A 23,427-nucleotide genomic window follows, 5' to 3' on the forward strand; every position below is an offset into this window, starting at 1 on the left:
AGTCTCTTTGTATCGGTGACATTCTTTCCTGTAGTCTCTTTGTATCGGTGACATTCTTTCCTGTAGTCTCTTTGTATCGGTGACATTCTTTCCTGTAGTCTCTCTGTATCGGTGACATTCTTTCCTGTAGTCTCTCTGTATCGGTAACATTCTTTCCTGTAGTCTCTTTGTATCGGGGACATTCTTTCCTGTAGTCTCTTTGTATCGGTGACATTCTTTCCTGTAGTCTCTTTGTATCGGTGACGTTCTTTCCTGTAGTCTCTTTGTATCGGTGACATTCTTTCCTGTAGTCTCTCTGTATCGGTGACATTCTTTCCTGTAGTCTCTTTGTATCGGTGACATTCTTTCCTGTAGTCTCTTTGTATCGGTGACATTCTTTCCTGTAGTCTCTCTGTATCGGTGACATTCTTTCCTGTAGTCTCTTTGTATCGGTGACATTCTTTCCTGTAGTCTCTTTGTATCGGTGACATTCTTTCCTGTAGTCTCTTTGTATCGGTGACATTCTTTCCTGTAGTCTCTCTGTATCGGTGACATTCTTTCCTGTAGTCTCTTTGTATCGGTGACATTCTTTCCTGTAGTCTCTTTGTATCGGTGACATTCTTTCCTGTAGTCTCTTTGTATCGGTGACATTCTTTCCTGTAGTCTCTTTTTATCGGTGACATTCTTTCCTGTAGTCTCTGTGTATTGGTAACATTCTGTATTTGCATTGTAATATTACTACTTTTACAGTTATACCGGCTGCATTATATTTTGTTATATTCCATTCATAGCAAGCTTCTTTTCTGTGTAAATGAGATCTTTATTTTTTTCCCAGTTGTTATCCTTTGGTATAAACACTATTGGTAATATCTGGATGGGGATTGGCTGAATTCCTGTATAGACAAAAGGTTATTATCACTTATTACATTTATAATCTTAGATAGAACCAAGGGAATAAGTGCCGGAGCAACACCGCCGAAACAAATGGAGCCCCTTGGTGAGGAAGTCTGAACGTTTAGGTAAATGTTACTTCTTGTGTGGAATACAGAGAATTATTTACATCTTTCTTCGTTTTCATGTCTATCTTCTATGTTGTGTGAGATACCTAGACTAGTAAGCTTTGTCCAATGTCATTGTTACCTTTTGTCTTTACGAACACTTTGATGAGATGATTATGAACAGTATAACTGACATAAAATTGTACTGAGAGTGAATGAGGAAACATCCTAACTGCTGGGTGCAGCTATTGCAGCGGGGTGTGAGTGTGGATGAAAGGGATCTGACTGGACTCTTGGAGGCAGTGAAATAAAACGTAGGATCTGCGCCAATCTGCCTAAAGCAGGTCCAGTTGATCCTCCAATGAGATTAGGTCAAGACACTTCACAATCTTTGCGATTGAAATGCACCTGTGTGCCTAAATCACACGGAATGATCTTGTTGTGTATGGATCTGTCCTCTGTAATCTACTAACTGTGGACTGTAAGCGTGTAGTTAGATCTGTGAACAACAGCTATATTGTAACTACTACACCCCATACTGCAAGTAGCTGCGCCTCCATTACCCACCTGCTGTATTCCAGGCACTCACATTCTGATTATTCACGTTTGCTCTAATCCTTCTTGGGATAATAGGAGCAATTTAGGAAAAAAATCTGTCAGAATACTTCAGAAAGGTCCTCGGGGGGGGGGGGGGGGGGATTGAACTATTGGCAAGTTCGGGAGCTCCCCAGGCTGTTTGAAGGGCTATAGTCAGAACAGGGAAACATTAAAAGTTTGTTCTGACAAGTAGTGAAAAGCAGCAACGGTGACAGGGGGGTACCTGTCACCCCAATCACTGGCCAGAGATTACCTACCTCTGGGGGCAACCGCTTAACCCCCCTAGTGGTCTGATTATGTCAGTATTTCTGTGCTCAAAGCGGTACATTATTGTCAATGGAAATATGTTGTTTTTTATTGTAGGTCTGTAATTTTTAGGAATAACTCACTGAAATCTGTCCAAACAAGAGTCTAGTAAACATCCCGGGTATGATAAAATTTGAAACACAAAATCATAAATTATAATTTAATAAATAATCATACAAAATAATAATATAATAATAATAAATTTAATTTAATAATGTAATCAAACCAAAAACACTGAAATTTGAAATATAGCGCCAAGTTCACACATCACTGAGTTCAGTGGCAGAATCGTTTTCAGTGTCTGATGACAAATTTCCCCCACGAATCATTATCACTCAATTCTGCAAGTGGTTCTGATTTAAATAATAAATGTAAACCCCAGTGAATGATATCAATAGCAGATCAATATATTCCAAAGTCTACATCATCGCGCCTTAAGAATGTAGTCCTGGGAAATAGCTGATTGAATAGGAGCTGCTATTATACAATAGCCCAAAATGTATCAACTTTGTGAAAGTAAATATATAAGCACAATAATAGCGTTCACCATAAAACAACTGAAATTAATAAAAAATAATACTAATAATAGTAATCCAACCACCAAATGTAATAATGTGTGCAAAAACAATAAATATTGGATCCTAAATAACGTCCATGAAATAAAGTCCATATAGAGCATATATGATCGTCAATCAATGAAGTTCTGGGATCCTATAATCTTCCTTCACCAGTGGATGATCCAGCGCTCAGCACCCCATCAAAGTGCAAACTCACCAGAGACTGGGGAACAACCAGCATATCTTTATATACTCAGCAGGTATGATAAACTCCGCAGCATATCATTTGTAATCAGCAGACGACCCCAATGAGCTCTATAGGTCACATGTGAACAAAGTAAAAAACATTCTCCATAGCGCAATACCGTGTCAGAAAATGTATTCCAACAGAATACCCCATAATAACCGCACTCACATTATGTCAGTACAGCAAAAGCCTTGTATATTAAAATCATTCAGCCTGCAGCGCTTAGTACACCGCTTCCTACACACACAGTGGCGTCTCACCAGCCTTCAACAGATGACAAGGTTGTGGTCACATGGTCCGGACACATGATACGGCATGCATGATGACGTCACTGCTGGATCACGCCCTAACACGTTTCGTCACACGACTTCGTCCGAGGGTGTGATCAGCAGTGGATTTAAGCGAGCTCTTAAAGAGCCGCCTCTGTTCTCATTGGTTCATTATATTGGCAACACCTTATAAGAAATCAAGACAAGATGACACATATCTCAAATGATTGGCTCAATAGAATACCAATATCAAAGAGGAATCAAAATGATTCATCAGCGCCATCTTGTGTTTGATCAATAGAAGACAGCAAAATATGTTTGTATATCATTAACCACTTGCCCTCCAGAGGATTTACCCCCCTTAATGACCACGCCTCTTTTTGCTACTCGGCGCTGCACTAATTCAACTGATAATTGCGCGGTCATGCAATGCTGCACCCAAATGAAATTTACGGCCTTTTTTTCACACAAATAGAGCTTTCTTTCGGTGGTATTTGATCACCTGTGCACTTGTAATTTTTTGTGCTATAAACAAAAGACCAAAAATTTTGAAGAAAAACAATATTTTTTACTTTTGGCTATAAAAAATATATAGTAAACTCAAAGTTAGTTATAAATTTAGGCCAAAATGTATTCTGCTCCATGTTTTTGGTAAAAAATCCCAATAAGTGTATATTGATTGCTTTGTGTGATAGTTATAGCGTCTACAAACTATGGGACAGATAATGGAATTTACACCATTTCTTTGCTATACAGCGCTGTGCTAGTTTACCGGACAATTGCGCGGTCATGCAATACGGTACATAAATGAATTTATGTCCTTTTTTCACAGAAATAGAGCTTTCTTTTAGTGATATTTGATCACCTTTGCGCTTTTTATTTTTGGCGCTATAAACAAAAAAAATTTTGAGAAAAAATGTTTTTTGGAAAAAAACAATATTTTCTTGTTTCTGTCATAAACAATATCTAAAAAAACTAAAATTTCATCATAAATTTAGGCCAAAATTTATTCTGCTACATGTTTTTGGTTACAAAAATCCCAGTAAGTGTATATTGATTGCTTTGTGATAGTTATAGCGTCTACAAACTATGGGAGAGATCATGGAATTTACAGCTTTTACTTTCTGACTGCCCATCATATTTCTTGAGGTGCTAAAATACCAGAGGAGTACAAACACCCTCAAATGACCCCTTTATGGAAAGTAGACACCCCAAGGAATTTAAAAAGAGGCATGGTGAGTATTTTGCAGATCTCATTTTTTCTCACAAGGTTTTGAAATATAAAAAAAGAAAAGAAAAAATGTTTTTGTTTTTTTCTTCAATTTTCTACACTACCAGATGCTTCTCGGGGCAGCAGTTCCTCTGAGCTCCAAAAGGTGGTGATCTCACTTCTACCCAGTCAGGAAGTCTCTATAGAAGACAGGAAGTGATGTCAGGTATAGACAGGAAGTGATGTCAGGTACAGACAGGAAGTGACCTGGAATAAAGACAAAGTTCCATGTGGCACAAAGAAAAAGAGACATTGGTGGAAGTAGCAGCAGAGGAGGTAATAAGATGTTATTTCCTATTTACACACAGTAACCCCCCATCATATCCATCCTCTTCCTTCAAAGTCACGTCTGTCCTCTTCCTCCATAGTCACGTCCATCCCCTTCCCCCATTGTCACGTCCGTTTTCTTCCCCCATAGTCCCGTCCGTCCTCTTCCTCCATAGTCCCGTCCGTCCTCTTCCTCCATAGTCACATCTGTCCTCTTCCTCCATAGTCATGTCTGTCCTCTTCCTCCATAGTCATGGTGATGTCTTTTATCTCCAGCAGATGATGATACACACATATATAGTGTGGGAACCCAGATTAACCCCTCAAGGGGGAGGAGTTGATGATAATATATTTGCTCCCAAAGCTGGCCTACATGGTTCAGTTTTATCGTTCAGCCAGCGGGATGAGAGAAAAAAATATTATTATTATTATTATACAGGATTTATGGCGCCAACAGTTTGCTCAGCGCTTTACAATATAACGGGAGACAATACAGCAACAATACAGATCAATACAAGAGGGATAGGAGGGCCCTGATCCTGGGAGCTTACAATCTAGGAGGGAGGGGCTAGTGGTACAAAAGGTAGTAACTGTGGGGGATGGAGTGGTTGGAAGAGTAGAAGATTCCATTATTAGCTGAGGGCAGGAGAGGCTTCCCTGAAGAGAGAGGTTTTCAGAGATCACCTAAAAGTGAGCAGAGTAGGCGATAGTCTGATAAATTGGGGTAGAGAGTTCCAGAGGATGGGAGAAGTCCTGGAGATGAGCATGGGAGGAGGAGACAAGGGAGCTAGAGAACAGGGGGTCTTGTGAAGAGCAAAGAGTACGGTTTGGGTGATATTTAGAGACAAGATTGGTGATGTAATTTGGGGCGGAGTTATAAATGGCTTTATATGTTATTGTTTTGAATTTTATCCGTTGGGCAAGGGGAAGCCAGTGGAGGGATTGGCAGAGAGGGGTGGAGGACACTGAGTGGAGGCCAGTGGAGGGATTGGCAGAGAGGGGTGGAGGACACTGAGTGGAGGCCAGTGGAGGGATTGGCAGAGAGGGGTGGAGGACACTGAGTGGAGGCCAGTGGAGGGATTGGCAGAGAGGGGTGGAGGACACTGAATAGAGGCCAGTGGAGTGATTGGCATAGAGGGGTGGAGGACACTAAATGGAGGCCAGTGGAGGGATTGGCAGAGAGGGGTGGAGGACACTGAGTGGAGGCCAGTGGAGGGATTGGCAGAGAGGGGTGGAGGACATTGAATGGAGGCCAGTGGAGGGATTGGCAGAGAGTGGTGGAGGTCAGTGGAGGGATTGGCAGAGAGGGGTGGAGGACACTGAGTGGAGGCCAGTGGAGGGATTGGCAGAGAGGGGTGGAGGACATTGAATGGAGGACATTGAATGGAGACCAGTGGAGGGATTGGCAGAGAAGGGTGGAGGTCAGTGGAGGGATTGGCAGAGAGGGGTGGAGGACGCTGAGTGGAGGCCAGTGGAGGGATTGGCAGAGAGGGGTGGAGGACACTGAGTGGAGGCCAGTGGAGAGATTGGCAGAGAGGGGTAGAGGACACTGAGTGGAGGCCAGTGGAGGGATTGGCAGAGAGGGGTGGAGGACACTGATTGGAGGCCAGTGGAGGGATTGGCAGAGAGGGGTGGCAGATACAGAATGGTTAGTAAGGTGGATGAGTCTGGCAGCAGCATTCATGATAGACTGAAGAGGGGATAGCCTGCGATGAGGTTGGCCAATGAGGAGGGAGTTACAATAGTCAAGGCGAGATAAAACAAGGGAGGGAATAAGTTGCTTAGTGGTTTCTGAGGTTAGGAACGGGCGTATCTTGGAGATGTTGTTTAGGTGAAGTCTACAAGATTTGGACAACAATTGGATTTGGGACTGAAAGGACAGATTGGAGTCTAGTATTACACCAAGTACCCTGGCATGAGGGGAAGGACTGATGGTTGTATTATTGATCTTGATGGAGAAGTCAGGGGAGGGGGCACAGGCTGGGGGGAATACTAAGAGCTCAGTTTTTGAAAGATTGAGTTTGAGGAAGTGGAGTGACATCCATGCCGATATGTCACTTAGTAGGTAAGTAATATGAGAGAGGAGACTGAAGGGGTGAGGTGAGGAGGAGACTGAAGGGGTGAGGTGAGGAGACTGAAGGGGTGAGGTGAAGAGGAGAAAGATAGATTTGTGTGTCATCAGCATAGAGATGGTACTTGAAGCCGTGGGAGTTTATCAAGTGACCAAGGGAGGAGGTGTAGATGGAGAAGAGAAGGTGTCCAAGGACAGAACCCTGAGGGACCCCTACAGAAAGAGGGAGTGAAGAGGAGGAGGCAGCATTATAGGTTACACTGAAGGAGCGCTGCGATAGGTAGGAGAACAAGGAGAGAGCAGAGTCTCGGAGGCCAAAAGAGTGGAGTTTTTTTTTGAGGAGGAGATGGTCAACAATATCAAAAGCAGCAGAGAGGTGAAGTAGTAAGAGTATGGAGTGGTGGCCATTGGTTGGGATGAGTACGGAGTAGTGGCCATTGGTTGGGATGAGAATGGAGTAGTGGCCATTGGTTGGGATGAGTATGGAGTAGTGGTCATTGGTTGGGATGAGTATGGAGTAGTGGCCATTGGTTGGGATGAGAATGGAGTAGTGGCCATTGGTTGGGATGAGTCCGGAGTAGTGGCCATTGGTTTAAGCAGTTAGTAGATCATTAGTGAGGTTTAGTAGGGCAGTTTCAGTGGAGTGTAGCAAGCGAAAGCCAGACTAAAGGGTCAAGAAGGTTGTTGTCGCTGAGGTAGGAGCTCAGGAGATTGTAGACTAAGAGTTTACAGGTAAATGGCAGCAGGGAGATGGGTCTTAAGTTGTTCAGGTTGGTGGGGTCCAGGGAAGGCTTTTTAAGTTTGGGAGTGATGTGCGCATGCTTTAGAGGGGAGGGGAAGGCACCATTAGAGAGGGAAAGATTGAAGATGTGAGTGAGGGAGCATAGGATGGAAGAGGGTGACCGTAGTAGTTGTGAGGGGGCAGGTTGTTAGACGGGCGTCTGAGAAAACCTTAGTGACCTCTTCGGTAGTAGCGAGGTCAGAAGAGGAAAGTGTTGAGGGAGGTTTAGTATAAGGTATGGTAAGTGGGATGGATGTCTGTGCAGTGGTGATGCCCCTATGAATTGCGTCAATCTTGTTTTTGAAATGATTTGCAATCTCATGAACAGTGAGTGAGGTACTGGGTGGAGGTGGAGAAAGTAGAGAGTTAAAAGTAGAGAAGAGACGATGAGGACTGGATGACAAGGTATTAATAAGGGTGACAAAGTCGTCTTGTTTGGCAGCATAGAGGGAGGAATTGTATGTGAAGAAAGCAGATTTATATCGGGTGAATGCTTGCTGGGATTTGGTTTTACGCCACAATCACTCCAGCGCACGACTATGTCGTTTAAGATGTCTGGTGTGGTCAGTCTGCCACGGATGTAATGGTCGGAGCCTGATGCTTCGTGTTGTTAGAGGAGCAAGTGAGTCCAGTGTGGATGACAGTGAACTGTTGTAGACAGCAGTGGCCAGGTCAGGGCAGGACAGGGGAGAGATTCTGTCATAGAGTTGGTCAGTTGCAGAGTGGAAAGGAGCCGGGTTCAAGTTGTGAAGGTTTCTGCGGGTAATTGTTGGCTGCTTGGAGGGATAGGTGTTTGAAGACGAGGAGACTGTGAAGGTGATGAGATTGTGATCAGAGAGAGGAAAGGGGGTGTTTGTGAGGTTGTAGGGAGTGCAAAGATGGGAGAAAACAAGGTCTAATGTATTCCCATCAGAGTGAGTGGAGGACGGCGTCCGTCAGAGTGAGCGGAGGACGGCGTCCGTCAGAGTGAGTGGAGGACGGTATACATTGTGCTAATGCAAAAGATGAGGTTATGTGGAAGAGTTGGGATGTAGCCGGGTTGTTGACATTAATAGGAATGGTAAAATCTCTGATGATAATAGTGGGTAGTTCAGAGGGGAGAAAGTAGGGTAGCCAGGCAGAGAAGTCATCAAGAAAGCGGGACACGGGTCCAGGAGGCCGATAGATCACTGCAATCCTCAGAAAGATCGGAGAGAACAGCCAAATGCAGTGAGTCTCAAAAGAAGAGAAGGATAGAGAGGGAGGGTTAGGGGGGAATTTAAAGGTGCTGAGTGGGGATAGAAGCAAACCAACCCCACCACCTTTCTGACCACTGGGTCTGGGTGAGTGGGTCCAGAGGAGGCCGCCATAGGGAAGTGCTGCGGGGGAAGCAGAATCTGCTGCTTGGAGTCAGGTTTCTGTAATTGCTACTAGGTTAAGGGAGCGGGAGACAAAAAGGTCATGGAAGGAAATAGAAGCGATTTCCCCAACTACACACTGAAGGTGGAGGGGGGAATCCTCCCTGCGGCACTCTTGTATTCTGACAATGGGGGGACTCCTCCGCTCTCAGAATACACGGCTGAGCCGTGAAGCTATTGGCTGCAGCCGCTGGGGGAGTTGCTTTTATCCGGCAGTGGCCACACATGGATGGAAATGTGAGCGATCCCTGCTGAACCAGCTGAATTTCCATGGATCTATGGTCACCTTCAGTGACTTCCTCCCCTCCCCCTCATCTCCTTCATGATGGAATTCATGCTGAGATCATCTCCCATTGCCTGAGCAATATTCTCATTTGTCTCTCAGCTCCTTCTTGCTATTCCTCGTCCTGCCTGTTGTTTCCTTGGATTGATTTTCTGTGTAGTGACCCCGGCTTGGTCTCTTGGATGCGCTCGTCTGTTGCTTGCCCTGACCTTTCTCCTGATTCCTGGATCTCCTCCTCATCTCTCCTCCATATCCTCTTACACAGCTTTTCTCCACACCTGCAGTGACCCTGGGGGGAGGAAACTTGGCACCAACACGCCGCCAAATCCATCCCCACCATTAGGGGCTCTGGAGACAATTGTCTGCTATTTACACTCCGTTCCTCCGCACGTCACCTGATCACATGACAGCTTACTTCCACAGATTCCGGACAGATTTCTGGATGGTAAAGGTCAAAGGTCACTCTTCAGTTTAGGAGAGGTAGGACGCACCCAGGAACAAGGATTTGGTTTGCATAGGAGCCTCATATAGAGGACCCCTCAAATCTCCCCATCCAAATGTCCCTCCATCCAGAGTCTATATGTCCTATGACATCACACTGACCTCACAGCTCCTCCTCCCAATGTCCCTCCATCCGGAGTCAGAGAATCCTATGACATCACACTGACCTCCAAGCTCCTCCCCCCAATGTCCCTCCATCCAGAGTCAGAGAATCCTATGACATCACAGTGACCTCACAGCTCCTCCCCCAATGTCCCTCCATCTGACTTTTTTCTGATGCTCTTAGGATGTGGGGCCCCTTGGTATCCTCACATGTAAAGTGGGACTGTTGGTCCTGCGTTGTATGTAATGACATCAGAATGCTGCAACAAGCCTATACCCTGCGTAGTGTGGGGGTCCTGTGGGGGGAATTATACCTCAGCCTGAAGTGGGGCTTTAATAAAATGGAGACCTGAATGGAGAGGTGAGGAGGATTCTGGGAATATCATTTGATGTGACTCTTTGTGATCAGATGTAGAGTTTTCCTCCTGTGAAGTCTGGAGATCATATGACATCACATTGCCTCCACCTCCCTCCCTGATAGAAGAGAGAAAGAAGAAGAAGATTCTAGAAGTCACCAGAGAGATCACTGAGCTGCTGACAGGAGAGGTGAGCGGTGCCGGGAATTCTGGGACATTCTCCAGTAACAGACAAGGGATGTGTCTGGATGGTGACTGTATCATTGTGTGTGTCAGGTTCCTATAAGGTGTCAGGGTGTCACTGTCTATTTCTCCATGGAGGAGTGGGAGTATTTAGAAGGACACAAGGATCTCTACAAGGACGTCATGATGGACAATCAGCCGCCCCTCACATCACCGGGTAAGAGGAGACTTTATTGTAAAGGAGAGAGCAGTACGGAGGATCCACCTAGATCCCCCATCATCTGATAAACACATAGAAACAATGGATTCAGTCAGTGTGTGTGTTTCCTACAGATGGATCCAGTCATGGGAACCCACCAGAGAGATGTCCCCGTCCTCTGTATTCCCGGGATCCCACACAGGAAGCTCACACCATCCCTCACTATTACAAGGTTGGTGGGATGGGGAATCTAGAACATGGACTTGAAAGATGATGTGTGGATTGTTTATGTGAGCTTTTTTTTTACAGATGATATTTTCTCTCATTTCCTTGATTTAGAGTGGAGATCCAATCGATATAGAATTTGAGGTGAAAGCAGAAGAAGAAGAAGAGGCGTATGTGAGGGATGATCAGCAGTCTATGGAGGAGGATGGAATAACGGGGACATTTATAGAGGAGGACACTCCTACAGAGATCAGCACAGGTGGGTCATGAACACTAAATCCATTCCTCCACCCATACTGCTCACTGATTGGTCCAGAGTAGGGCGGGGACTGGGTGATATCAGCCTGTAATCCCCTGGTCACTTTCCTGAGCTGTGTTCCCCGTCCTGTATTCCTGGATTTCTCTCGGATAATCTTCCTTCTCTGTGCTGCAGACAGAATTTATGTATCTAGACTGGATTTATGGAGGTTCTGGGGTTCAGCTGGCAGCAAAATGTGATTGTTCACAATAGGTGTTGATTGACCTGGGACATGTGTATTGGGTCTTCTACCCCTTATCCTGGGGATAACAGGATCTCTGACAGAACATTTCTCCCAGGGTTCCTTGCTCTGTTATCTGCTGGCTGTGCCGGGTGGAGGGATATGTCTGTAGTGTCTCAGACCCAAGTCACTGAGTGCAGTCTCAGGAGATGGGAGGCAGCGGTGTGGGATCTCTGCAACTTGTCTACAGTAAACATTTAATCTTCCACTGATTACTGAATACCAATATTATGAGTCCTGACCCTTACACTGTATAATTTATATTGTACATTACATCCTCCTGACCCCTGCACTATATACTCTATGTTGTACATTCCATCCTCCTGACCCCTGCACTATATACTCTATGTTGTACATTACATCCTCCTGACCCCTGCACTATATACTCTATGTTGTACATTACATCCTCCTGACCCCTGCACTATATACTCTATGTTGTACATTACATACTCCTGACCCCTGCACTATATACTCTATGTTGTACATTACATACTCCTGACCCCTGCACTATATACTCTATATTGTACATTACATACTCCTGACCCCTGCACTATATACTCTGTGTTGTACATTACATACTCCTGACCCCTGCACTATATACTCTATGTTGTACATTACATAGTCCTGACCCCTGCACTATATACTCTATGTTGTACATTACATCCTCCTGACCCCTGCACTATATACTCTATGTTGTACATTACATACTCCTGACTTCTGTTCTCCCCCCTCCCCCCCACTGCTATATATACACATAATATGGATTCTCTTTTGTTCCCCCCATTTCCTCCCAGCTGGACATTTTATATCAGATGATGTGATTGGAGCACAGACTTTTACATGGTGATAATAATGTGATAACATCCTCCAACTTTGGACCCTTAAACAGAAAGAGGTAATGAGGGAGGAGTCAATACCCCAATGATGGTGGTCTTCAGGATCAGTCCAGTCTTCATCTTGGTTGTTCTCCCCCCATCCTCACTCTCTGACCTCTGGTGGGGCTCAGCCCCGCTGTTCTTCATGACTAACTTCTGGTTGTTTCCTCACTCTCTGACTAAGGACCATGAATAAAGAAATGACCTGGTAGGAGATCAGAGGAGCCATTTCCTAGTTCCCTTGAGGGTGGAATTGTAAGCTCCTCAGAGACCAAGCTGCCTGATGTGGGCGGAGTCCTGGTTTGGGGGAACCAATCAGCTCCTGTCTAGTAATCCTCTTTGTCTTCGTATTTTAGTCCATGGCCGGGAGATGAGGAAAACCTCCGAGGATTGTCTCACTTTGTCTCCAGACTGGAAAGTAGAAGATGAGGACATCACACAGTATAGTCCAGGAGAAAACCCGGCTCCCTCCAATGTCCATCCGGCACCACCCAGTGTAGATGGACCATCGGATTCCTTATATCCTGAGGAACCTCAGACTGTGCGGGACCGGGCCGGCCTTCCAACAGGGAAGAGGTTCTCCTGTCCTGAGTGCGGGAAAGGTTTCCATTTTAAATCCCATCTAAATATTCATAAAAGGTCTCACACGGGGGAAAAACCATATTCCTGTTCTGAGTGCGGGAAATGTTTTTCACATAAGTGCAATCTTGACACACATCAGAGATCTCACACGGGGGAGAAGCCGTATTCCTGTCCTGAGTGCGGGAAATGTTTTTCACATAAGTGCAATCTTGATACACATCAGAGATCTCACACTGGGGAGAAGCCGTATTCCTGCCCTGACTGTGGGAGATGTTTTTCACAAAAGTCCAGTCTTAACAATCATCAGAGATCTCACACAGGAGTAAAGCCATATTCCTGTTCAGAGTGTGGGAAATGTTTTTCACATATTTCCGGCCTTTACAGACATCAGAGATCTCACACAGGGGAGAAGCCACATTCTTGTCCAGAGTGTGGGAAATGTTTCTCAGACAAGTCCTCTCTTTACACACATCAGAGATCTCACACAGGGGAGAAGCCATATTCCTGTCCAGGGTGTGGGAAATGTTTCTCAGACAAGTCCTATCTTTACACACATCAGAGTTTGCACACAGGGGAGAAACCGTATTCCTGTTCTGAGTGCGGGAAATGTTTTTCAGTGAAGTCCACTCTTTACAGACATGAGAGATCTCACACGGGGGAGAAACCGTATTCCTGTTCTGAGTGCGGGAAATGTTTTGCACGGAAGTCTCATCTTTACACACATCAGAGATTGCACACGGGGGAGAAGCCTTATTCTTGTCCTGAGTGCGGGAAACATTTTGCATGGAAGTCCCATTTTTACACACATCAGAGATTGCACACGGGGGAGAAGCCATATTCTTGTCCTGAGTGCGGGAAATGTTTTGCACGAAAAACAGATCTTGTCAAACATGAAAGGTCTCACACAGGTGAGAAGCCATATTCCTGTCCTGAGTGCGGGAAATGTTTTTCACAGAAGTCCTATCTTTCCATACATCAGAGATCTCACACGGGGGAGAAGCTGTATTCCTGTCCTGAGTGTGGGAAATGTTTTTCAGTGAAATCGCGTCTTTCCAGACATCAGAGATCTCACACGAGGAGAAGCCACTTTCCTGTCCTGAGTGAGGGAAATGTTCCTCACTGAAGTCCTGTCTTCCTGTACATCAGGGGTCCCACACAACCCTGGAGGTGTATTAGTGCCTTGAGTGCGGGAAATGTCTTCTAGATGAATGTTGCTGGACATCCCAGCTCTCATGTGGGGAAGAAGCACACCCTGATATACACCTCAGATATACTCCATGGCTGATCTTCATCATGGAAGAAACAGTTCATAAGGAGATGAGAGGCCCCCAAAGACATGGATGAAGTGTGGGACCGGGTTGGCCATTGATGACAGGAGAATAAAAATGGAGTCCTGCCCTGTGATTCAGGCATCTCCAGCAAGGCTCCCACTTTCCATTCATCACACATCTACATCAGAGGCTGGTCATCAGCTCTGAGGAAAGGGATTTGTCCCCGAAACGCGTCAGCCATTTGACCGCACTGACAGTGAGGACACCTTACCTGCCGTTGTGGCCATCAATGCTTTTTAGATACATGCTTCGTCTGGAAGTGTTTTTATTTTGTAGTCCTTACAATAAACCTTGGATAATGCGCTAGGTGTTGCGCCTCCTGTTTTCTCTTTATCCTGCCCTGTGATTGGCTGAGTACATTTGTGGTGGGAGATTTCACAAACACTGGAGGTCTATTATTGATACTTTGTGGACAAATGTTCCAAGCACTCATTAGGCCCACAGTTGTAGGTGAGGACAATACTTGCATGGTGGGGGATCACTGAAGAGGTGGGTGGTAATAAAATGTCCCAATTCTAGAAGAGTGACTGATGGTGTACACATGGAAGCAATGGAATTGTGTGTATACCGGGAATGAAGGAGTGATTGGTGAATGGACATATTGGGACTTTCCCGTGTCTTTCTCCATACATGTTTCTTCTTGTATGTTTCCTGTGATACAAATGTCTGTGTATATGATCGGCACATGATGGTCTGTCTATGACAAACGTTTTATTGATCTGATCGTTTCCATGGTGATTGTGGACACATTGTGATTGGTTGATGGGGGATGGAAAGCACAGAGAGCAGGAAGTAGAGCGCCATCCTTTCTACCTTTCTCTATTCCTAGTTCAGATTTGTAGCAGAAATCCCCAACATGTAGCAATACACGGACAATTGATATCAGACAATGAGGCAGAGGAAGGCCAATCATGAAGCTGGGGGTGGTGCAGCATAGACTGGAACAGGGTCCTCCAGGAGTGCAGCTCACACTGCGGGCAGAACTCCTCCTACTGGGACATTCAGGCTTCACACAACTACAGCTGCACTCCCGGGACTGCCACGCCTGGACTGTATATGGGGCGGGTGTGGAGGGATGAGGAGCAGGGATTGGCTAATGGAAAGTGGGAGCATCTCTGAGTTACCGATGGATATACAGTATATGGAGATCAAGGAGAGTTCATCTTCTGCCGGCTATAGATGGGGCCCTTCAACAGTTGGAGTATAGGGGGTGATAATGACTGGGTCAAATCTGCAGAGAAGATGGAGTAATGGGATCTCCTTGGGTGAAGTGGGGTAGAGGTGTCTGCTAGTCTGAGAAGCAGAGCGGACGTGGGGGAGGGTAAAGGTGTCTGCTAGCAGTGTCCACGTATGAGAAGTAGAGCGGAAGTGGGGGAGGGTAGAGGTGTCTGCTAGTGGTGTCCACATGTGAGAAGTAGAGGGAAAGTGGGGGAGGGTAAAGGTGTCTGCTAGCGGTGTCCACGTGTGAGAAGTAGAGCGGAAGTGGGGGAGGGTAGAGGTGTCTGCTAGTAGTGTCCACGTGTGAGAAGTAGAGCGGAAGTGGGGGAGGGTAGAGGTGTCTGCTTGTAGTGTCCACGTGTGAGAAGTAGAGCGGAAGTGGGGGAGGGTAGAGGTGTCTCTAGCAGTGTCCACGTGTGAGAAGTAGAGCGGAAGTGGGGGAGGGTAGAGGTGTCTGCTAGCGGTGTCCACGTGTGAGAAGTAGAGCGGAAGTGGGGGAGGGTAAAGGTGTCTCTAGCAGTGTCCACGTGTGAGAAGTAGAGGGGAAGTGGGGGAGGGTAAAGGTGTCCGCTAGCAGTGTACACGTGTGAGAAGTAGAGCGGAAGTGGGGGAGGGTAGAGGTGTCTGCTAGCGGTGTCCACGTGTGAGAAGTAGAGCAGAAGTGGGGGAGGGTAAAGGTGTCTCTAGCAGTGTCCACGTGTGAGAAGTAGAGCAGAAGTGGGGGAGGGTAAAGGTGTCTCTAGCAGTGTCCACGTGTGAGAAGTAGAGCAGAAGTGGGGGAGGGTAAAGGTGTCTGCTAGCAGTGTCCACGTGTGAGAAGTAGAGCGGGGGTGGGGGAGGGTAAAGGTGTCTGCTAGCGGTGTCCACGTGTGAGAAGTAGAGCGGGGGTGGGGGAGGGTAGAGGTGTCTGCTAGCAATGTCCATATGTAAGGCACAGAGTGAAGGTTGGACAATCTCCCTCCACCAATCATGACTGAAGATAAAACTGAGGTGCGGGAAAGGGGGGTGAACAGGTTCTGGAGCAGATAGGATGATGTGAAGAATGCACAGCGGGCTGCAGTGGAAACCACTGATTATGGTCAGTATGGATGTCCCTGTGTCTCTGGCTGCTGGTGATGAATGTGGTTCTAGGTACCTGCCACTGGAAGATGCGGTGTCACTGAACTGCTGGCTGCTAACATAGGATGGTCACTGGAAGATGCGGTGTCACTGAACTGCTGGCTACTTACGTAGGATGGTCACTAGTAGGTGTGGTGTCACTGAACTGCTGGCTGCTTACATAGGATGGTAACTGGAAGGTGCGGCGTCACTGAACTGCTTGCTACTTACGTAGGATGGTCACTGGAAGATGCGGTGTCACTGAACTGCTGGCTGCTTACATAGGATGGTCACTGGAAGGTGCGGTGTCACTGAACTGCTTGCTACTTACATAGGATGGTCACTGGAAGATGCGGTGTCACTGAACTGCTTGCTACTTACATAGGATGGTCACTGGAAGATGCGGTGTCACTGAACTGCTTGCTACTTACATAGGATGGTCACTGGAAGATGCGGTGTCACTGAACTGGTTGCTGCTTACATAGGACGGTCACTGGAAGGTGCGGTGTCACTGAACTGCTGGCTGCTCACATAGGACGGTCACTGGAAGGCTGGATGTAGAACTCCCGTGTCTCTGTTTCTCTCCACAGAAACTAACAGAAGGGCAGCACACAACTGAACTCTCCAGAGCCCCCAGGACAAGACCCCGAGACCACCAATTACAGTAAGTTTATAAACTCTCCAAGGATCCCCTGTTGCTTTGGCTCTCAAGCCAGTTGTAGTCTCTGGGCTGATTCATTCTTCAGTAAGAGTTGGTTGAGGGACTACATGTCCCAGGATCCTCTGCTTTCAGGGTCAGTAAGAGTGGTCTCCCTCTAGAGCAGGGGTGTCAAACTGGTGGCCCTCCAGCTATTGCAAAACTACAAGTTCCATCATGCCTCTGCCTTTGGGAGTCATGCTTGTAACTGCCAATCTTGCAATGCCTCATGGGACGTGTAGTTTGGCAATAGCCACCAGTTTGACACCCATGCTCTAGAGGCAGAAATGTGATGCAATGATCTATCCATGAACATAAGGGGAAATTAAACAACCTGTTGTGTACTCTGTAATGTTTCCTCTCCTCCATCTCTTAGTACCCTGCACCTGGCTACACACTCCCCCCACTAAGAATCTTTGGTCCCCAAAGATGGGACAGGGTCTTTTCTCTTTTCCATCCAAACAAGTGAGGTGGATGGGGGAATCCCCCCTTCCAGGACATTGTATTCTGAATATTCATCTGCCTGTTATCACTGTGGAGGTCGGGGGGATTGAAGGATGGAAGACCTCAACTAAAGAGAAAGTCATCAGTACAAGGGGCATTCCATATTGGCAGTAAGTACTGTCTGTTGTGCTGTTTTTTGAAGAAATGTGTGACTAACTTTAGGCTTTAACTGCTTCAGTGCCACCCTAAATCAGAGATACAGCTACAGGGCGGTACGGCTGTGCAAAATCATTTATATACATATGTGTGGATTTGCAGTTCCGGGTAGGGGGTGTGCATGTGTGCTCTACCTACACTGCCATTCTTCTCAACCACTGGGTCCCAGCCGGTGATTCTTTGTTAGCACCCTGTGATTGCTGAGTATTACTGATGGGGGAGAGACCTGTGTATAAACAACACAGATCTCTCCCCTGTCAACTCCTGCACACTGCTTTGTATGGCTCTGCATAGGAGACCAATACAAAGCAGTGTACTTACAGTGACGCACACACACAGTTAACCCTTTTGATGGCCCGTCATGTTACCCCTTCCTGCCCAGTGCCATTAGTACAGTGTCAGTGCTTTTTATTAGCACTGATCACTGTATTGGTGTCACTGGAGATGTCAGTGACACCAAGTCAGCTCCCCCCCAGTGTCAGAATGCCAGCCGCAGTCCCACTATAGTACTCTGATCACCGCCATTACCTCACTCATTCCCTTGATGGTAAATATAATAAGTGATCACAACCTTTTGTCTATACATGAATTGAGCCAATCCTCATCCGGCTATTACCAATAATATTTATACCAAATGATAACAACTGTGCAACAAATAAAGATCTGATTGGTTTACACAGAAAAGAAGCTTGCTATGAATGGAATATAACAAAATATAAAGGATATGATACACACAAACAATGATGTCACAGTCTAACATACAGTATATTACCAGTACATAGAGAGGACTACAGGACAGACACATAGAATCATGGAGGTACATTCCACAGACATCCTGGGGTCCTGACACCTGGGCTCCAAGAGGGGCCACAAGGAGAGCAATGGCTTACTTTTATACCCCCCCATTCCAGGTAAAGGCACACCCTTCAATACATTCCAGTATTTGCCATTTCTGTTCAATGGGGGGCTCTGTGACTTGTGAAAGATATCGGCCATCTGTAACTCCTCAGATGGAATGTATGATAGGCCAATGTCCAGCTGATCATACCTCCTCTGAATTGAGTTCCTGCAGGAAAACGGATGACAATCGCTGATCATACCTCCTCTGAATTCAGTTCCTGCAGGAAGATGGATGACAGTCGCTGATCATACCTCCTCTGAATTCAGTTCCTGCAGGAAGATGGATGACTGTCTCTGATCATACCTCCTCTGAATTCAGTTCCTGCAGGAAGATGGATGGGAATCGCTGATCGTACCTTCTCTGAATTCAGTTCCTGCAGGAAGATGGATGACTGTCGCTGATCATACCTCCTCTGAATTCAGTTCCTGCAGGAAGATGGATGGCAATCGCTGATCGTACCTTCTCTGAATTCAGTTCCTGCAGGAAGATGGATGACTGTCTCTGATCGTACCTCCTCTGAATTCAGTTCCTGCAGGAAGATGGATGACTGTCTCTGATCGTACCTCCTCTGAATTCAGTTCCTGCAGGAAGATGGATGACAGTCGCTGATCATACCTCCTCTGAATTCAGTTCCTGCAGGGAGATGGATGACTGTCGCTGATCATACCTCCTCTGAATTCAGTTCCCCCAGGAAGATGGATGACAATCGCTGATCATACCTCCTCTGAATTCAGTTCCTGCAGGAAGATGGATGACTGTCTCTGATCGTACCTCCTCTGAATTCAGTTCCTGCAGGAAGATGGATGACAGTCGCTGATCATACCTCCTCTGAATTCAGTTCCTGCAGGGAGATGGATGACTGTCGCTGATCATACCTCCTCTGAATTCAGTTCCCCCAGGAAGATGGATGACAATCGCTGATCATACCTCCTCTGAATTCAGTTCCTGCAGGAAGATGGATGACAGTCGCTGATCATACCTCCTCTGAATTCAGTTCCCGCAGGAAGATGGATGACAATTGTTGATCGTACCTCCTCTGAATTCAGTTCCCGCAGGAAGACGGATGACAATAGCTGATCGTACCTCCTCTGAATTCAGTTCCCGCAGGAAGATGGATGACAATCACTGATCGTATCTCCTCTGAATTCAGTTCCTGCAGGAAGATGGATGACAATCGTTGATCGTACCTCCTCTGAATTCAGTTCCCACAGGAAGATGGATGACAATCGCTGATCATACCTCCTCTGAATTCAGTTCCTGCAGGAAGATGGATGACAGTCGCTGATCATACCTCCTCTGAATTCAGTTCCTGCAGGAAGATGGATGACAGTCGCTGATCATACCTCCTCTGAATTCAGTTCCTGCAGGAAGATGGATGACTGTCGCTGATCATACCTCCTCTGAATTCAGTTCCTGCAGGAAGATGGATGACAGTCGCTGATCATTACTCCTCTGAATTCAGTTCCTGCAGGAAGATGGATGACAGTCGCTGAGCGTACCTCCTCTGAATTCAGTTCCCGCAGGAAGATGGATGACAATTGTTGATCGTACCTCCTCTGAATTCAGTTCCTGCAGGAAGATGGATGACAATTGTTGATCGTACCTCCTCTGAATTCAGTTCCTGCAGGAAGATGGATGACAATCGCTGATCGTACCTCCTCTGAATTCAGTTCCCGCAGGAAGACGGATGACAATAGCTGATCGTACCTCCTCTGAATTCAGTTCCCGCAGGAAGATGGATGACAATAGCTGATCGTACCTCCTCTGAATTCAGTTCCCGCAGGAAGATGGATGGCAATCGCTGATCGTACCTCCTCTGAATTCAGTTCCCTCAGGAAGATGGATCACAATCGCCGATCATACCTCCTCTGAATTCAGTTCCCGCGGGAAGATGGATGACAGTCGCTGATCATACCTCCTCTGAATTCAGTTCCCGCAGGAAGATGGATGACAGTCGCTGATCATACCTCCTCTGAATTCAGTTCCCGCAGGAAGATGGATGACAATCGCTGAGCATACCTCCTCTGAATTCAGTTCCCGCAGGAAGATGGATGACTGTCGCTGATCATACCTCCTCTGAATTCAGTTCCCGCAGGAAGATGGATGACAGTCGCTGATCATATCTCCTCTGAATTCAGTTCCCGCAGGAAGATGGATGACAATCGCTGATCATACCTCCTCTGAATTCAGTTCCCCCAGGAAGATGGATGACTGTCGCTGATCATACCTCCTCTGAATTCAGTTCCTGCAGGAAGATGGATGACAGTCGCTGATCGTACCTTCTCTGAATTCAGTTCCTGCAGGAAGATGGATGACAATACTCCCTTGGAGGTGTTAGGAATGACGGGTCCGGGGCCTATTCCTTACATCAGCCAGGTGACCATACTGCCATATATCATTGTATTATATTGTAATCCAAACAGGGAGGAGGAAGGGGGGAGAGTTCATGGACAGTCCATAGAGGGATAAAACAGGGGTGCAGACACTCACGGTTCCAGCAGGGATGTTCTGGTTCACAGCGAATGGCAGGGGTGACCCTGCTCAGCACACAGCAACAGCGGGTAATCCAGGCCCCAGAGTATTAGGCAAAGTATAGTGAGGCCCCCCAGCAGATAGTCCTGACCCAGGGTATTAACACAGTGTCAGCGATACTGCCAGCCCTGGAGTATTAGCAGAGTGTCAGCGGTACTCCCAGCCCTGGAGTATTAGCAGAGTGGCAGCGGTACTCCCAGCCCTGGAGTATTAGCAGAGTGGAGGTGGTACTCCCAGCCCTGGAGTATTAGCAGAGTGGAGGTGGTACTCCCAGCCCTGGAGTATTAGCAGAGTGGCAGTGGTACTCCCAGCCCTGGAGTATTAGCAGAGTGGAGGTGGTACTCCCAGCCCTGGAGTATTAGCAGAGTGGAGGTGGTACTCCCAGCCCTGGAGTATTAGCAGAGTGGAGGTGGTACTCCCAGCCCTGGAGTATTAGCAGAGTGGCAGCGGTACTCCCAGCCCTAGAGTATTAGCAGAGTGGCAGCGGTATTCCCAGCCCTGGAGTATTAGCAGAGTGGAGGTGGTACTCCCAGCCCTGGATTATTAGCAGAGTGGCAGCGGTACTCCCAGCCCTGGAGTATTAGCAGAGTGGCAGCGGTACTCCCAGCCCTGGAGTATTAGCAGAGTGGAGGTGGTACTCCCAGCCCTGGATTATTAGCAGAGTGGAGGTGGTACTCCCAGCCCTGGAGTATTAGCAGAGTGGAGGTGGTACTCCCAGCCCTGGAGTATTAGCAGTCTGGCAGCGGTACTCCCAGCCCTGGAGTATTAGCAGAGTGGAGGTGGTACTCCCAGCCCTGGAGTATTAGCAGAGTGGCAGCGGTACTCCCAGCCCTGGAGTATTAGCAGAGTGGAGGTGGTACTCCCAGCCCTGGAGTATTAGCAGAGTGGAGGTGGTACTCCCAGCCCTGGAGTATTAGCAGAGTGGAGGTGGTACTCCCAGCCCTGGAGTATTAGCAGAGTGGAGGTGGTACTCCCAGCCCTTGAGTATTAGCAGAGTGGCAGCGGTATTCCCAGCCCTGGAGTATTAGCAGAGTGGCAGCGGTATTCCCAGCCCTGGAGTATTAGCAGAGTGGAGGTGGTACTCCCAGCCCTGGATTATTAGCAGAGTGGAGGTGGTACTCCCAGCCCTGGAGTATTAGCAGGGTGTCAGCGGTGCTCCCAGCCCTGGAGTATTAGCAGAGTGTCAGCGGTACTCCCAGCCCTGGAGTATTAGAGTGTCAGCGGTACTCCCAGCCCTGGAGTATTAGAGTGTCAGCGGTACTCCCAGCCCTGGAGTATTAGCAGGGTGTCAGCGGTGCCCCCAGCCCTGGAGTATTAGCAGAGTGTCAGCGGTACTCCCAGCCCTGGAGTATTAGAGTGTCAGCGGTACTCCTAGCCCTGGAGTATTAGCAGAGTGGCAGCGGTACTCCCAGCCCTGGAATATTAGCAGAGTGGAGGTGGTACTCCCAGCCCTGGAGTATTAGCAGGGTGTCAGCGGTGCTCCCAGCCCTGGAGTATTAGCAGAGTGTCAGCGGTACTCCCAGCCCTGGAGTATTAGAGTGTCAGCGGTACTCCCAGCCCTGGAGTATTAGCAGAGTGGCAGCGGGTGCTCCAAGTCCTGGGAGTCTTAGTTCTGACCTGTTCAGGGGGGAAGAAGAGTCTCTTGCAGAGTGCCCAGCGGTTATTTTGGCAGAGGTCTGGTCCCCACTCGGACCTCCCAACGAGCAGCGGTGGCGGCAGGCAAAGAAGACTCCGGCCGGATCCTGCGATGGCCCTTTTAAGGCCGCCCAGGATGCTTCCCGGTTGCCCCGGCAACGTCCAGCCCAGCCCCACGTTGCCAGGGCAATGAGGCACGTCCCTTTGACTCAGGCCACACTCTCATGAACGCGGCCTTTGTCTTTGGCGGTGCAGAGTGCAGGAAGCCCCTCTGACCGCACTCTGCCCATCGGGGTTGCGCGGAGACATCCTGGTGGGCTGCCACCGGGGTCTCTTGGTGGGGGATCACAGCTCCCCTGCCTAGATTTCCGGAGGGGCTGTGATCCTTGCCGCAGGGGTCCCCTTCCCTCATCCTGCACGGCCTGCTTTAAAGGCTGTGTGCAGGATGGGGGGATGCAGCGAGGGGGAGGGAGAGCACAGGGACAGCCGGTCCACGTGACGGGGTGTTGGGGTGATAAAACACATGGGAAATCTTATATACAGTCAATGTCCACTTAGAAAGTGCAGTTTCGGGAAGTTGCAGGAACTGAGACTGAGACTTCTATCAAAAGTTCACAATGATGGTAAAAATTATTGTAGGCCCAAAATATCTATCACACTAGTAACAAAAATACAATTCCAGTATCTATCCCGCCATTTGTAGGTGTTATAACTTTCACATAAACCGATTCATTTACACGGATTAGGATTTTATTTTTAGCAAAGACACGG

General features: G+C 47.4%; 1 protein-coding gene across 1 annotated transcript in view; it reads left to right on the plus strand.

Annotated features, from left to right (window-relative positions):
- LOC149451659 (uncharacterized) overlaps positions 1–23,427 on the plus strand; it is a 285,430-nt gene that overhangs the window by 234,375 nt on the left and 27,628 nt on the right. The window contains exon 12 of the mRNA XM_089690355.1: positions 12,605–12,874. Within this exon, the coding sequence (XP_089546481.1) occupies positions 12,605–12,874 (270 nt within the window). The remainder of the gene's footprint in view (positions 1–12,604; positions 12,875–23,427) is intronic.

Source organism: Staurois parvus, unplaced genomic scaffold (genome assembly GCF_062004578.1).
Source record: "Staurois parvus isolate SC_StPar_1 unplaced genomic scaffold, SC_StPar_1.0 ptg000526l, whole genome shotgun sequence".
Lineage (NCBI taxonomy): Eukaryota > Metazoa > Chordata > Amphibia > Anura > Ranidae > Staurois > Staurois parvus.